Below are 14,619 nucleotides of genomic sequence, written 5' to 3' on the forward strand. Positions count from 1 at the left end.
ACCGTCTACTTCATGGTTTTAAAATGCGTCTGCTAAAGAAAGATTTCCACACCAAAATGCTTCGTCTCCCTCTCCAACCAATGTGAGATCTCATTTGCTTGTTAGTAAAACATATTTTGCAACATTAAATAAAATTATTAGTGTACTTTATAGGTCTCAAAAACTCATGGAACAAATGGTTCTTCATTTCTATAATATAAAAGTAAAAAAAAAAAAACATTCATCTTCTTCTTGAATAAAGGTTTTAATTTAATTTGCACCATTTGAAGCAGTTGACTGACCTTCATAACCAAATAAGTGTCATTGAGTCTTCAAAACCAAAGCAACAAGTGGTTGGTTATATTGAACATCACTCTTTAGTCTCGGCTGCAAGTGTCAATCTGACACCTTCATTGAATGAAACAGGAGAAATGGCAAGTTTCTGAACCAGATTACTGATGTTCATTGAAATGTCTGCAGGGGATTTTACCCCTCGATCAATCTGAAACGTTCAAGACAAAACTAAAACTCATACCAAAAGTAGAAATAAGTTGCCATAAGATCATAGATTTTCACCTAACAGCAATATATTTAGCCTACGAAAATAACAGTCTGATGTAAAGTGGGACACCTATGGCACAATAACAAATAAGAAACCAACTATTAGACGTATCCAAAGGTTGATCAATTGAAAGGTGTCCGAGAAAAATTGAGAGATCTCACATCGGTTGGGGAGGAGAATGAAGCATTCATTCTTTATAACAGTGTGGAAACCTCTCCCTAGCAGATGTGTTTTAAAAACTTTGAGAGGAATCTCGAAAGGAAAATCCCAAAGATGACAATATCTACTAACAGTGGTCTTGAACGGTTACAAATGGTATCAGAGCCAGACACCGGGCGAGGTGCCAGCGATGGGGTCCCTTCGATTGGAGAAGGGAACAAGTGGCAACAAGGGCGTCGTCAGACCCCAAAGGGGGTGGATTGTGAGATTTCACATCGGTTGGGGAGGAGGACAAATATTTTTTATAAGGGTGTGAAAACCTCTCTCTAAGAGACACGTTTTAAAAATCTTGAAGGGAAATCCGAGAGAGAAAGCTCAAAGAGGACAATATCTGCTCGCGGTGGACTTAGACCGTTACAAAAAGCTAGAAAACGTGTGCCATTTGAAATGTTTTTTTGGTAATATTTCTCAAGGGGGGTGCTAATAGATGTGCCAGTTCGACAATCATCTGATGATATTGAATGGCCTAATTCATTCTATGATATAGAGAAGATCAAAAAGAAAACATACTGATGATGCAGACACTCTTTTGATCAATGATTTGTTATGCCCTCTAATTTCTGCAACAGTCTCGGCCATTTCAACACGTGATAAGCGATTTGGCCCACCAACATTTAACACCAATTGCATTTGCTTGCCCTCTGGAATTCACTCATCCATAATTGCAAACAGATAAGAGACAAACTTAATATAATGACGGAAAAATGAATGCATACATGTCAAAACTGAGGAGAAAAATAATTGAACAACAACTATCAATCATTGAGAATCAGCATATCCCAACAGAATGGACAAAAATAAAACAATTTCGAAAGAGTGATTATTCCTCCCACCAACACATAAGAGTAATCCATACATCGTAAGTAACATGTTTTTCACATGGTTCTCTTTGGATTTTCCTTTTTGAGCTTTCTCTCAAGATTTTTAAAACGCGTCTGCTAGGGAGACGTTTCCATACCCTTATAAAAAATATTTCGTTTCCCTCTCCAACCGATGTGGGATCTCATATAAACAATCATTTATTCAACATGGCCTTACTTGAACAACAATTGTTCTATAGGTTGTACTCCTCCCTTCACCACCCCCTCGGGATGGTCTACCAGGTTCAAATTACTCTTCTTACAATAAGACGCTTACCTAGCCAATATTAAACTCCGACTCTACCCAAACTTTTCAGATTATCCCAGCATTTCTCACTTATCTGATTGTTGCTTAGCAATTTTTAAATATCAACGGTCTTCTCCAGAAGATAATTTTAACGTGAACATAAAGTATTATTTGGTATAGAAAGACTTTCCGACAATTTTGTCCTCGAGTTCTAAGGATTCTAAGGATACAGTAATTTATGCAACGTAGAAGGACTTAACTGCAGGGGACCTGGGAAGTGGGAAGCACCAATTATATTTATCATTTATCAATACTCTACAAAATCCATACCTGATATCCATGTCTTAATCAATGTTATTATGACATTCACGACATCCTTGACATACACAGGACATCGAAACTCATCATGAAAGAATTCAACTTCACTTCCTTTAGATAAAGCAGCATCGATCCACTGCAACAAATGCATACAAATTAATTCCTATGCACAAAGAAGTTGAAAAAAGCTATCAAAATATTTTTGAACCGTATGAACAAAGTATCAATTGAATTGGTTATACAAGTTAATTCACAAATAACGGCGACATATTTCCCTCCCGGTAGTTGTTTTTAAAATGGCAGATCTATATGCTAGAACTTGCAGACATTGTCTTTACAAATCAAAATACCTATAAATGCATAAATGTACAAGAAAATTTCAGAAGTACAGCATAACGAAGGACCATGTACCTGAACTGGCAGAGATTTATGAACAGGCGAGATGGTCTGAGGACCAAAAATTATACTAGATCTCAAGATTGCAAAGTTGGAAAATTTCTCAGAAACATACTGTTCAGCTGCTAGCTTTGACTTCCCATACACATTCACAGGAATGGTTTCATCATCTTCCTTGTAGAATGATTTCATGCCTTCATAAACTAGTGGGAAAATAAAATCAAGCACTACCCAGTTGAATTATATCATAAAGAATCAGAAAGATGTCCTTTCCAACAGACAAAAGTAATATCTTATATTTAATGGAAATTTTACTTGACAAGATGCAAGCAAGTAGGAAATGATGATTCTCAGGTTACTTACAGTCAAAATACCAAAATCTTCAAATGACCTCTATAATTGCACTGAGATTATAATTCCTAAGAATGAGAAGTCCTTAATATTTAAATTTTTTTTAATATTCCTCTATGCTTTTAGGAGTGTGTCTATTAAATCAATGCATTGAAAGAAATTTTTATACGTCATTAAGTTATCAATTTTCTGTCTAATCCAAATTAGCATTTAGAAGACGCACTAACTATGTTACTAGAAACTTATGTAGTGAGTTGATTTTGTTCAGGTTCAAAGTTCTTCTAGCGTAAGCATTTCCAGCGAGAGCCTTTTATTTATATATACAAGTGTTTAGACTCGTGAGATTCCACATCGGTTGGAGAGGGAAACGAAACATTCCGTATAAGGGTGTGGAAACCTTTTCCTAGTAGATGCGTTTTAAAACTTTGAAGGGAAGCCCTTGAAGGGAAAACCCAAAGAGAACAATATCTGCTAATGGTAGGCTTGGGCTGTTACAAATGGTATCAGAGCTAGTCACCGGATGGTGTGTCAACGAAAACGTTGGGCCCCAAGGGGGTAGATTGTGAGATCCCACAGCGGTTTGAGAAAGGGAACGAAACATTTCTTATAAGGACGTGGAAACCTCTCTGTGCGTTTTAAAAACCTTGAAGGAAAGCCTAAAAGGGAAAATCCAAAGAACAATATCGGCTAGCGGTAGGAGTTGGTGCCCTTAATCAACTTAAAATATCAATAACCAAGTAAGAGAAATAATAAAAATGATAACAAAGAAGACGAGAGTTACCTTGATCAGTTGATAGATGAATGAGAAGTGTATTCATCTGTTCAAAGCTCAACAACCAATTTCCAAGAGCAGTAGGCACGTTGATAGACAATGCAGAAGCAGGGTCTGTTTCGCAGGCACGAGGTACAGAGATAGCAGCACAATTAACAACAATATCGGGCTGGTAATCGAAATCATATTTCAGCACTAAAATTCAACCAATAATGACGCTCCATCTTAGCACACACAAAAATAAACGATAACTTGAATCGGCAGAAGAGAGAGGCAAACCTGGCCAAATTTCTGGAGAATGGCATCGAATCCTTGACCAGATTTCAAATCAACTTGAAAAGCGAGCAGATGAGGAAGAGCTCGCACCAAATCATCAGGCGCAAAGGAGTGATAAGTGAATGCGAGATCATATGGAACTCCATCGATGTCGGAAAATCCTGATAGAAGATGCTGACCTAAGTATCCTGTGCCGCCCAATACCAGAACCTTCTTCTTGCTCATATTTGTTGCCAGAAATGGGGAAGTCGCTTCTGATTCTTCGGAAGAGAAAATGGAGCTCAATTCGGGTTATTGAATGCGTGTGGATAAATGTAATGGATTCTCACGCTTCTAAAAAGTTCCCGTTCGAATATGTTCATGATTCATCGTCCATACTTCAAATTGCAATTGCAAATGTTATATCAAATGGTTTGAATTAATACCGGTTGGTTGAATCATTTTTCTAATAAAAAAAAAAAAAGAGAAAAAAAAACCCATAAAATTCCAAAAGAAATTTGATCGAAAGAATTCTTACAACAATTACTTGTTCTTTCAACTCATTGATATATTTATATTTAGAATTTATTGATCTCATTAGTTAAAAAAGGTAGAATGAAATCTCTTGATCGAGTATATATGTCTAACTAGTTGAGCTATATTTAAGTTGGTCGTCACTCAAACTAATAGTTAGACAGACATAAAGTTAAATGACCAGCTTTTGAACAACGAGTAATCTATACCTAACTAGTTAAGCTATATTCAAGTTGGCCGTCACTCAAACGTTAGTTTGACAAAAGAATGAATGCTCGATCAGATTTTGCAACTCATTGTCCATTTGCATATCAAACAAAGCTCAGTCTCAGCCCAATCAATCACTAAAAAGATGGTTCCATATACAATACAAAGACATCATAATATACAGAGCTACTTTCCTACCTTATACATACACAGTGCACTCCCAAATTTCTTTTCCCCTGTTCACTCAAGCTTCAACTAACAAAACAGGTTCATAGACCAATTTCATGTTTCCATCAGCTGATTTCAGGGGCGGGGTGGGGCTCGTTAATAAGCTGCTCGATTTTCTGTTCACGAAGTCGACAAATAAATCGAGAGAAATGGAAGAAGTAAAGAATTTAAGTGAACGATTATACATCTAGCTTGAGCAATCTAATAAGGACACTGTTTTTGAGCTGTTTGTGTTCATTTTAATTTAGTTTACACCAACCACGACAGGCTAGCAGTTATTATTCTCTTGCTAAGCATCAATTCCACTTGTCTCCTACAGTAATAACCAAAGAAGTGATAATACCTTGACTGATATATTGACTTCTTCCAGCTTCTGAAGCAGCAAGTCCTGAGACAATACACTTCTACGCTCCATCGACGCATATTGCGGTGTTCTAGTAGCCTGCAGAATTGGAAACAAAAGATATAAGAAAGGCAAGAACTCAGCAGAACACATAGCTAAATCGAAGATTGATATCCAACGTAAATAAATGACTCCTAGATGAGATGGCAAAGCACTAAGATGACAGGAACACAAATATGCACAAGCATGAATAAATCATCAAGTACGTATATAGATTTCATCTAGATGATAGACTACCTAAGTTTTCTTCTTGGTTTGCATATTAATAATCTTCAAAGAAACGAATTTCCCTACAGGAAAGGATGTATACTTCGCAATTTAACCGTACATTTGTTGGCCAAATTACGAGTGCCTAAAAGATGGAAAAAGAAGTATTTATCTTCATAAAGCCTTCAGATGAAACAGAAAATAAAGGAATTGAAGGTCTGAAACAAGTAGCAATAGAGAGATCATAATGGCCTAAGCCCACCGCTAGCAGATATTGTCTTCTTTGGACTTTCCCTTTTGAGCTTCTTCTCAAGATTTTTAAAACGCATCTGCTAAGGAGAGGTTTCCACACCCTTATAAAGAATGTTTCGTTCTCCTCCCCAACCGATGTAGGATCTCACAGAGATTTTTTTTATGATGTCCAATGGCATTGACACCACTTGGAAACAGACTCTTTAAAAGCCCATATCACTTTTGTTCTACTTTCTATCTAACATACCAATTGACAGACTTCTGGCAAAGCCACAGGCCTGTACTTTCCCTGATTCAGGACGCTAAATTTAGGGGGGTACGAAGAAGGAAAAAAGAAAAGGAGCCTCAAAACTAGCAACAATCAAAAGCAAAGGCCATATCACACCTTCAACCCTTTTGATGGAGATTTTAAAACAGTTGGTCCCTCCATTGATAGGAAGCTTTCTCCTTCAGCAGTAATTGAAGTTCTATTCCAACTTCTGCCAAAATCTTGTATAACTTTTGAAGCTTCTCTTACGATGATCTGGTTGAAATGCAAGAGGTGAGCATCTCTTCTGACACGACTATAAAGAATAGTAATAGTGCACAAGTCAACAGATGAATACAAACCAACCTTTCTCAGGAGACCAGGGTTAGAAATCCCTTGAACCTGCAGGTCATCAACACGAGAAGCTTTTCCATGTGCTATGCTCTCAACTCTGAAGGTATGAATTCCGTACACCGACTGTAAGCAACCTACACAGAAGAAAAAACTATAAACCCATGCAGTTTCATATGGTCATACACATTCACTACAGAGCGCGTTCGAGAATGAAAAATGAAATATTAGAGCTGAAGGAAATATCATATTTAAAGAGCGAGATAGTCATTCACATGGATCTTTATGTTGAGTGCCCACATCTTGTAGTTACCATATGTTCATCGAAAATGGTGGAATATTTTCAATTTAGTTAGAATAGAACATCCATCATCATATAAACTATTTGCGTTTTTTAACAGCAAATAAGCCCTTCCATTCCAATGGAAATACTTGAACCCTCCTTGTTCTTTCCATGCCAGGGGTGAGGTCAAAAGTGTATGATCTCAGATTGAACAATCCTATGTGCATCAAACAAGGGTTTAAATAACCACCCTAGGTTGCTCTAATGGTCATTGGGGCCAATGTAAAAAGTAAGAGCTAAGGAACGGGTTAACAATGGTCGTATCTATTTGGGATTTAATATTTTGCAAGTCTACTTAGTAACCAAATATAATAAGTTCAAGTAGTTGCCTTGTGAGATTAGTCAAGGTACGCCTAGTAGGCTCAAACACTACCATATATATATATATATTATAAGACAAATAAGTGTTTAAACACAGGCCATCACTACATGAAATCAAAGTGCTAAGAACCACTCATTTTTTCCACTCTGTTGGTGACTTATAATAATATCATGGGACAAAATTTCTCAATACTTCAACATCAGATCATTCACCAGATTTTTTAGCACGATATATTAATTATTCAATATAGTACCGAATTAAAATACAGCCACTTATTATTTAAAAATGATATAGCATAGGAAAAAAGTTCAAAAGAGCACTCCCACATGTGAGATCTTTATAGTGAGAATATCAAGCTGTTTATCAGAAATGAATCACAATCAAGAAAATTATATACTCGAGAGCAGCACGATCACAAGAAGAGGGATGCATGCATACCTTGTTCGATAATGATATCAATCACTAAGGAAAGAGGAACACGCTTCTCAATTTTTGTGGTACCCCAGAAAGGTATGAATGAAGGTCTTGAAACCTTAAAAGGGAGAAAAAGACAGGTTAAGAAAAGATTACAAGAATTAACTCCTCCTCCACTTTCTTTCTTCTGAAAAATATATAGATTCACAGTTTCTAAAGGGAGAACCAAATAACATAAAAGTAAACCTTGTAAACTATTTCTCTAGGTGTGACATATAAGTTTCGTGACGAATAATCCTTCTGAAGCACATATCTTCGATATGGAAGATATAGTAGCATGATTATCCCAAAACCCCAAGCTAAAACCAGCAACAATGATATCGAAAACCATATAATAGTGTCATATTGAACACTGTATCTCCCAAATTCCTTAAAAGACGCCTCATACAGAATTTGTTCAGAACAATCTGCAGCCTCATCAATATCCAATTCGGATACAAGATTCGACAGAAGAAGATCCTTCGAGTACTGGCGTTGTGATAGACCCTCTGTATGTCCCATCAACATTTCTTCAAGCTTTACACACATGAAAATAAGATAAAACTTCAGCACTCTAGGATAAAAATCTGAATTAGCTACTCAAAACAGCAAAAATCAACCCTATCCAACACCTCCAGCTCCTTATAACAAATAACATATGAAAGAGTTCAAAATATTTTCCAGAAAACCATTAATCTTCCAAGTGATACTTACACTCAAACGACGGCGAAATCAAAATTCAGAGGTCACTCCCTCACTACTTTGAGATCATTAAAAATCGTAATCAACAAATCCAAACGTTTTACTGTCAAAATAGACTGAATTTCTAAACACCCAAAACAAAGACGGACGAACCAACCGACAAGTTGGCTCCCAAGAAAGAGAATTCGACGTAACTTTAGCTATAAATCTCAAACATTAACAACAATTTAAAACATTTATGGGCAATAATTCAACAAAAAAACCAATTGATTCCCAACATTGAACCATTCTTTTCCCTTCCCTTGCCATTACTCCAGTTCATTTGGAACCAACACGAACAGTAACGAAATGGGAAGTCGAACAAATCAAAATCAGAAAGACCTAAATTCAAAAGTGGAGAAAAGATTGGTCGACGAAATGTACCTGGCAGTGATTTTGGATTTAAAGAAGAGAATCCAGGCGATATTCTTTTGACGTTGCTCGCTGGCCTTTTGGTGGGAATTGGGGAGATTGTGGCAAATATAATATATATATATATACATACATATATACATATATATATATATATATTAAACTACTAATGAATGCAGAGATATTAACATTATTTTATGTATAATTTTAAATGTTTTTCACTGTGATCATTTTGAAATAAATAATAATATAGAAGAACAGAATTGAATGAATTTAATTATTTGTTAATGATTAAAAGCGTTGAAACCCGTTAATTTTTGCTAATTCGTTCGCTGATTTTTTTTAAATCAAAATTTGTATAAAATTAAGTTCTGTTCATACTCAAATTAACCATTAAATAACTATATAAATATCAACAAAAATTTAAATCATCTTCGAAAATCTTACCACTTTGTACTTTATACGTGTTTTATAATTCAACAAATATATATGAAAATATTGTTCTCGTAAAAATAATTTTTAGTTGACCTTTTTGTGAAAAAACAATTATTAAGGTAATTTTTAGTTGACCTTGTGAAAAAAAAAATTATTAAAGAGTTGAAAGGTTATAACCGTCCATGCCCAACTTTAGGATTGCGAGAAATAAGATGTTCGGAATCAAATACCTGGAAACATATCTTTGAAAAAATATTTAGAAGAAATAAGATGTTCGGAATCAAATACCTAAGCATTATCAGATAATTATGTTTGATGTTGTATATAAGTATCAGAATTTTATATAAATAAATATATATTTAATTGGTTCTTACTTCTTTTGTTTTTACTAAGTTAAATTAATAAAATAATTGATTTTCATTAGTCAACAGGTGACAACGTTTCAGTTATTAGGACAAGGAGTTGTTTTAAAGCTTGATTAGGGTTGAAAATGGAGGTAGGAGCTCGAGTTTTATAAAGAATCATGATCAAAATAGTGAAGAACACTTGCTTGTCAGTCCTTGGATCTGTGACAAACCAATGAGAATTGAGGGATGATTTTGAAGAGGAACCAATCTAGGAAGAGAACTTAAAAAGCTCAAAACTATTGACCTTAACTGTTCAACCGTTCAACCATTACAGATTTAAGCTCGAACCATGGTTCATTCGTTGAGTTATGTTTAGATTTTAAAAAGAAAAAGCATTTAGTTGGTTTTGAGGTTTGAACTCGAAGCCAAATTTTGAATTATAATACTCTAAAAAAATCTCAATCTCCGCCATCAACTTCTTTCTCAAAATGCAGCAAACGGACAGATGATAATAAATTGGCACATAAGCAAGAAATTGAATGGGGGTTTGTCTGATTCTCTCTGCTAAAGCAAAACTCATAATGAATAGTATACATACATCCAAGAAGCACTATTCATCCGAATGTAGATGATACTCATACACTGTCAAGAATAACACCTGCCATGAAGCTGAGTATTCACATTAGTACTTAAGACCAGCACACGGCTGCCTCCCTTTGCCCGGTGCGGGTACCCTTCGCTTCTCTCCGTGTTACGAGCAGGTTGTTGATGACAGTGGAGACAGATCTACTACGGATGGATGATCTTCTGGGGTTGGTTTTGGCCAAAGATCAACAGTATCCCCATGTTCGTGTTAATTTAATTTCTCATGTGTTCGGGTATGAGGCGATGGCGCAATTCAGCCGATGCACCAGCAAGTTCTGCAACCAATTTTGGATCAGTACTACCAACAAGAATAGTCTGGTTAACGCATTGAACAGAACATGATGATGACTTTGGCTGGCTTTACCTTGTGCTGTGAAATTGAACAATGGCGGTAGCGAGTGACCGTTAGGTAAACAGGCATTCGGATCTCTTAAATCGTCGAAGAACGGGTGTGCACAAGCCTCCAACTGCAATGAAAAAAGGCCACTTAATTGTTAGATTGATATCCATTCTTTTTCAAACCTATGGTCTCTGTTATAATGATACTCATTAATGTCATCTCATTATTCAGTCAACCTTTAGATAGCATAAAAGGAATGGCAGACACTGAATGCTACTATTCAACAAAATTCAAAAAACAAATAATACAGGAATCAGAACTTTGGGACAAAGAAAAAGCAAGAACTCAGATACCAAACATGTAGGTCCCACCTAATAACGATTTCGGTTCGTGTTTACTAACGAAACTTTTGAATTCTTAGCCATATTCCAAAAACAAAACCAAGCTAATTCCAAAAACGCTTTTAGTCTCCCTAAACGATCTGAACACAACACAGCAAAGGAAATAACAACGTTTGCAATTGCAAAGAAACCAAGTCATTGTTCTTACCGCGGTGAAACGTAGGTTGGGCGAATACTGGAGCAATCTCGACACGAGGTCGATGGCTTCAGCAGGCATTCTCATGTGAAATATCTGGAGATTACACAGTTTGAATGAGATTTCTACCCTCATAACAACGGAATAAAAAGAAATGGCTACAAAATTCAGGACGAAAATGCAAGAGACCTTATGCCACGGGTGTGCTTTAATCTGAGGAAATTTGAATTCTGTATAGTTCGGGTTCATGCACTTGATTTCCTCTCTGGTTGGGGTTCCCAAAATCTAATCCAAGGGAAGAAATAGAAATCAGAAACGCGGAACAGAAAAAAGATGGAAGTCTCGTAATTTTTTCGACGTCGAACAGGAAGTTAGCCATACCTTGATGATCTCGACCAATTGATCGACACCACTTTCACCAGGAAAAAGAGGCTGCAAACAAATAATTGTCCATGGTTCATCAGAAAGAGGAACAAAATGGTATTGAAATAACTCTATTAACGAGTCCATATGAGTTAAACTCAAGTGAAGACCTACCTGTCCTAAAAGAAGCTCAGCCATCACACAACCTACGGACCACATATCTATGGCATTTGTATACTCTGTTGCCCCAAATATGAGTTCTGGGGCCCTATAATACCGTGAACAAATATACGATATGTTAGGCTCCCCGGGCATCTGAAATCGAGAAATTAAATTCCATCAGATCATTAAACTAATAAATTTCATCAGATAAGGAATCACATCCAAATTCAGCAATGAATGCATACCAACATCTTTGCACTCCCAAAATCACATATCTTTAGTTGATGAGTGTGAGGATTAACCTGCACAATTGAGCAGAAAAAAAATAAGCAGCAGGTAAAAGATGACTACCTTTGGCTAGCATATGCAGCCATACATGTGCAAATAGCATGCAATGCAGGCAGTGTTTTTCTCAGTTAGATCCCCTTGTAGTCGATCAGTGCTCAGGTCAGCTTGTGCGTGTGTCTCAATTAATCTCACTGGATAACCACTTGACCCTACATGAACTCCTATGTAGATGGCCACCCTGTCCATTTGTACAACAGTTTCCCCAAAAGCGGTAGATATAGTTTTTACAACTAAGAACACATCTTTGAAGCGTTATTCGCCTTCACTCGACTGTCCTTCAAGAGAGCGACTGTAACGGCCCAAGCCCACCGCTAGTAGATATTGTCCTCTTTGGGCTTTCCCTCAAGGTTTTCAAAATGCTGCTAGAGAGAGGTTTCCACACCCTTATAAAGGATGTTTCGTTCTCCTCCCTAACCGATGTGAGATATCACAGCGACAATTTGAACTTGGGAGGAATATTGGCATCTAGCTTTGGGGAGTTTCTTGCTAATTTTCAATGCCTTGGGGCGCAACGATTTATATGGAGTTCAATAATCATCCATTAGGCCCTATCTTTCAAATTTGAGCCCTTTCTATATAGTTAGTTAAGGTTTGGTTTTCTATGAGGGGAAAAAAACAAACAAACAAGCTCAGAACACAACTGAATAAAAAGAACGTAGGACGGGGGATAAAGCGAAAAAGACCTACCAATAGATTCTGTGGCTTAATATCACGGTGACATACCCCTACCACATGATGCAAGTAATTTAGTGCCCGGCAAATCTGAAAAAGTGAGGACAAAAGTCACTACATTTATACGTAGGATCGCAACAGCCAAATGCAATAAGAAAAACAAATCGATTGATTGAAAGTTCACCTGATACGTATAAAGCTGAACATAAATAATGGGCATACTCCTGTGCATCCTGCTATAATGCTTAGAAACCTTGTAAACAGTTTCAGATATATACTCCAGGACAAGGTTGAGGTACAGCTCCTCTTTGTCAGTAGTGGAAAAGAAACAATGCTTTAGTTGAACGACGTTAGGATGTTCGAGTATGCGCATAATCTGGAGTTCCCTGTTCTTATATCTCTTATCTTGCAGCACCTTCTTGATTGCTACAGCTTCATTTGTTTCCAAACACTTGGCCTATTAACAATGTACACACGATTTCAAAAGTTGCACCAACCTCGGGATTTAAAAAGAACGAAAACAAACGCAACATAATCAAATACCTGAAAGACAACACCAAAAGAACCTGTACCGACCACTCGCTCTGCCATATAGGAGATTGTCTGCAACAAAGTGACAATAGCAAAGAAAATTTTCAAACAATTCGACCTCAATTACAGGGAACAACGAAATATATGTCATAACGTTCTAAGCAATCAAATGAAATATGATAAGCAGATATTTAAAAGTCACCTGCTTTGGTCTTCCATTTCGACCACCTACAGTTGTAGCGATTACCTGACCAGCTTCGGTTCCATTGCCGTTCACGATAGAAGGTTCCAAATCCTAAAACATAAGCATAGCAAAAAGAATCTCAATACTTGTTTATGGTTTCAACAATTTGACATAGCAATATTTAACCTTTTCATCATGGTTGGATTTCTCATCTACAATTCTCATTTCACGCATTTCTCTTGGAAGACTATCAAAACCAGATTTCTCTGCTCTAGCCTTTGAAGAATTGTTAGATTTCTCTACACCAGCTGTTGATGAAATGTTTGATGTGCTTGCAGCATTATCCAAAGAAGTTGAAGCCAAATTCGACTCTAAACCAGTGGCAACTCTTCCGACATCATCCGAAACCCCATCGATCTTTTGTTCAGTTTCTTGATCAACTTTAGCTCGCTTAGTTCCGAGATCTCCACCCTTAAAATACACATTAATAAGAAAAAGATCAAAATTAATGAAAACAAAAACATCATAATAGCACAGCATTAAGAGTATCCACCATGTTATATAGATCTTAAACACAGATCACCAAGTAGCCTATCGAATGATTTTCATACATAGAACACACTATATTGAAAAAAAGAAACTAAATCAGAGGAACCAAGTTAACGGGTAACATCAATAGAAGCTTTATTTTCTTATGAACAATTATGGGATGAAAACGACAGATATAGAAATTAATTCAAAATTCGAAGAAAAGGAAAAGGAAAAGGAAAACGAACGTTACGTATAAATCAGGCAACTTCCCAGTTTGCAATCGCGATCGAGGAATTCAAATGCCCAAAAATTCCCCAATCCCAACTCCAATTTCCCAAACTCAAAATTAAAATAAAAGCTATACTCACAGGGTCAGAAGAAATCGAAGTCCTTCCAGAAGCAATGCTCTTAAGCCGACGCATCATATTCATATCGATTATTGATATTGCAAAATCCTCTCACACCGAACAGAAGGATTGAAACTCCAAATCGCTAATAAAACACCAAACCACGCCCTGAACGAACAAATCCCGAACAAAACAGAGGTTCTTCAGAAATGGGCGAACACGAAAAATGAAAAAAAAAAGGCCAAAGGGATATCCAGCAGAAGAGAGAGAAACACAAATTTCTCTCTCCTCCAGCTGCTAAATGCGTTAATAGAAGAACCCCAGAAGAAAAAAAGGATCCAAAAACAAATAAACAAACAAACAAACGAAGGAAGGAACGAAGAACAAACAAAGAGAGAAAGAGAGAGAGATTGAGAGAAAGAGGGAAAGAATGGGAATTGAAACTGTTGAAATTAGGTTTTAAAAAAGAGGGAAAAGAGGAAAAAAGTTGAGAGATGGCGTTTTTCGAAAATTTTGGTTGGGTCAAAGAGGGATCAAAACCAATCATTCATGGCCGGG

General features: G+C 36.6%; 3 protein-coding genes across 7 annotated transcripts; all 3 read right to left on the reverse strand.

Moving 5' to 3' along the window:
* Positions 1-124: 124 nt before the first annotated feature.
* Positions 125-4,348, reverse strand: LOC111778267 (NAD(P)-binding Rossmann-fold superfamily protein). Its single transcript, XM_023657985.2, has 6 exons — positions 3,984-4,348; positions 3,714-3,873; positions 2,597-2,784; positions 2,198-2,321; positions 1,271-1,401; positions 125-481 (listed from the first exon to the last, which is right to left on the reverse strand). Exons 1-6 carry the CDS (start codon positions 4,203-4,205, stop codon positions 350-352), a joined length of 957 nt encoding a protein of 318 aa, XP_023513753.2. The 5' UTR covers positions 4,206-4,348; the 3' UTR covers positions 125-349.
* Positions 4,349-4,775: 427 nt separating this feature from the next.
* Positions 4,776-8,729, reverse strand: LOC111778876 (uncharacterized). Of its 4 annotated transcripts, none has more exons than XM_023658873.2 (7): positions 8,632-8,729; positions 7,714-8,043; positions 7,492-7,585; positions 6,404-6,525; positions 6,176-6,313; positions 5,272-5,370; positions 4,776-5,044 (listed from the first exon to the last, which is right to left on the reverse strand). In XM_023658873.2, exons 2-7 carry the CDS (start codon positions 8,032-8,034, stop codon positions 4,994-4,996), a joined length of 825 nt encoding a protein of 274 aa, XP_023514641.2. In that variant the 5' UTR covers positions 8,035-8,043; positions 8,632-8,729; the 3' UTR covers positions 4,776-4,993. The 4 variants fall into 4 exon arrangements, with proteins under 4 accessions (XP_023514641.2, XP_023514643.2, XP_086975169.1 ...); XM_023658875.2 differs by lacking the exon at positions 8,632-8,729 and adding an exon at positions 8,487-8,618; XM_087119043.1 differs by lacking the exon at positions 8,632-8,729 and adding an exon at positions 8,494-8,597.
* A 1,204-nt stretch (positions 8,730-9,933) lies between these two features.
* Positions 9,934-14,612, reverse strand: LOC111778875 (shaggy-related protein kinase theta). 2 transcript variants are annotated; one of them, XM_023658872.2, is made up of 13 exons: positions 14,083-14,596; positions 13,370-13,654; positions 13,202-13,294; positions 13,012-13,071; positions 12,653-12,925; positions 12,484-12,558; positions 11,694-11,750; positions 11,461-11,601; positions 11,305-11,355; positions 11,113-11,208; positions 10,936-11,019; positions 10,411-10,513; positions 9,934-10,321 (listed from the first exon to the last, which is right to left on the reverse strand). In XM_023658872.2, the coding sequence occupies exons 1-13, from the start codon at positions 14,143-14,145 to the stop codon at positions 10,260-10,262; spliced, it is 1,443 nt and encodes a 480-aa protein (XP_023514640.1). In that variant the 5' UTR covers positions 14,146-14,596; the 3' UTR covers positions 9,934-10,259. The 2 variants fall into 2 exon arrangements, with proteins under 2 accessions (XP_023514640.1, XP_086975168.1); XM_087119042.1 differs by having other exon boundaries at positions 11,305-11,601; positions 14,083-14,612.
* Between the last annotated feature and the right edge of the window lie 7 nt (positions 14,613-14,619).

Source organism: Cucurbita pepo, chromosome 17, assembly GCF_057944985.1.
Source record: "Cucurbita pepo subsp. pepo isolate OVF chromosome 17, ASM5794498v1, whole genome shotgun sequence".
Taxonomy (NCBI): domain Eukaryota; kingdom Viridiplantae; phylum Streptophyta; class Magnoliopsida; order Cucurbitales; family Cucurbitaceae; genus Cucurbita; species Cucurbita pepo.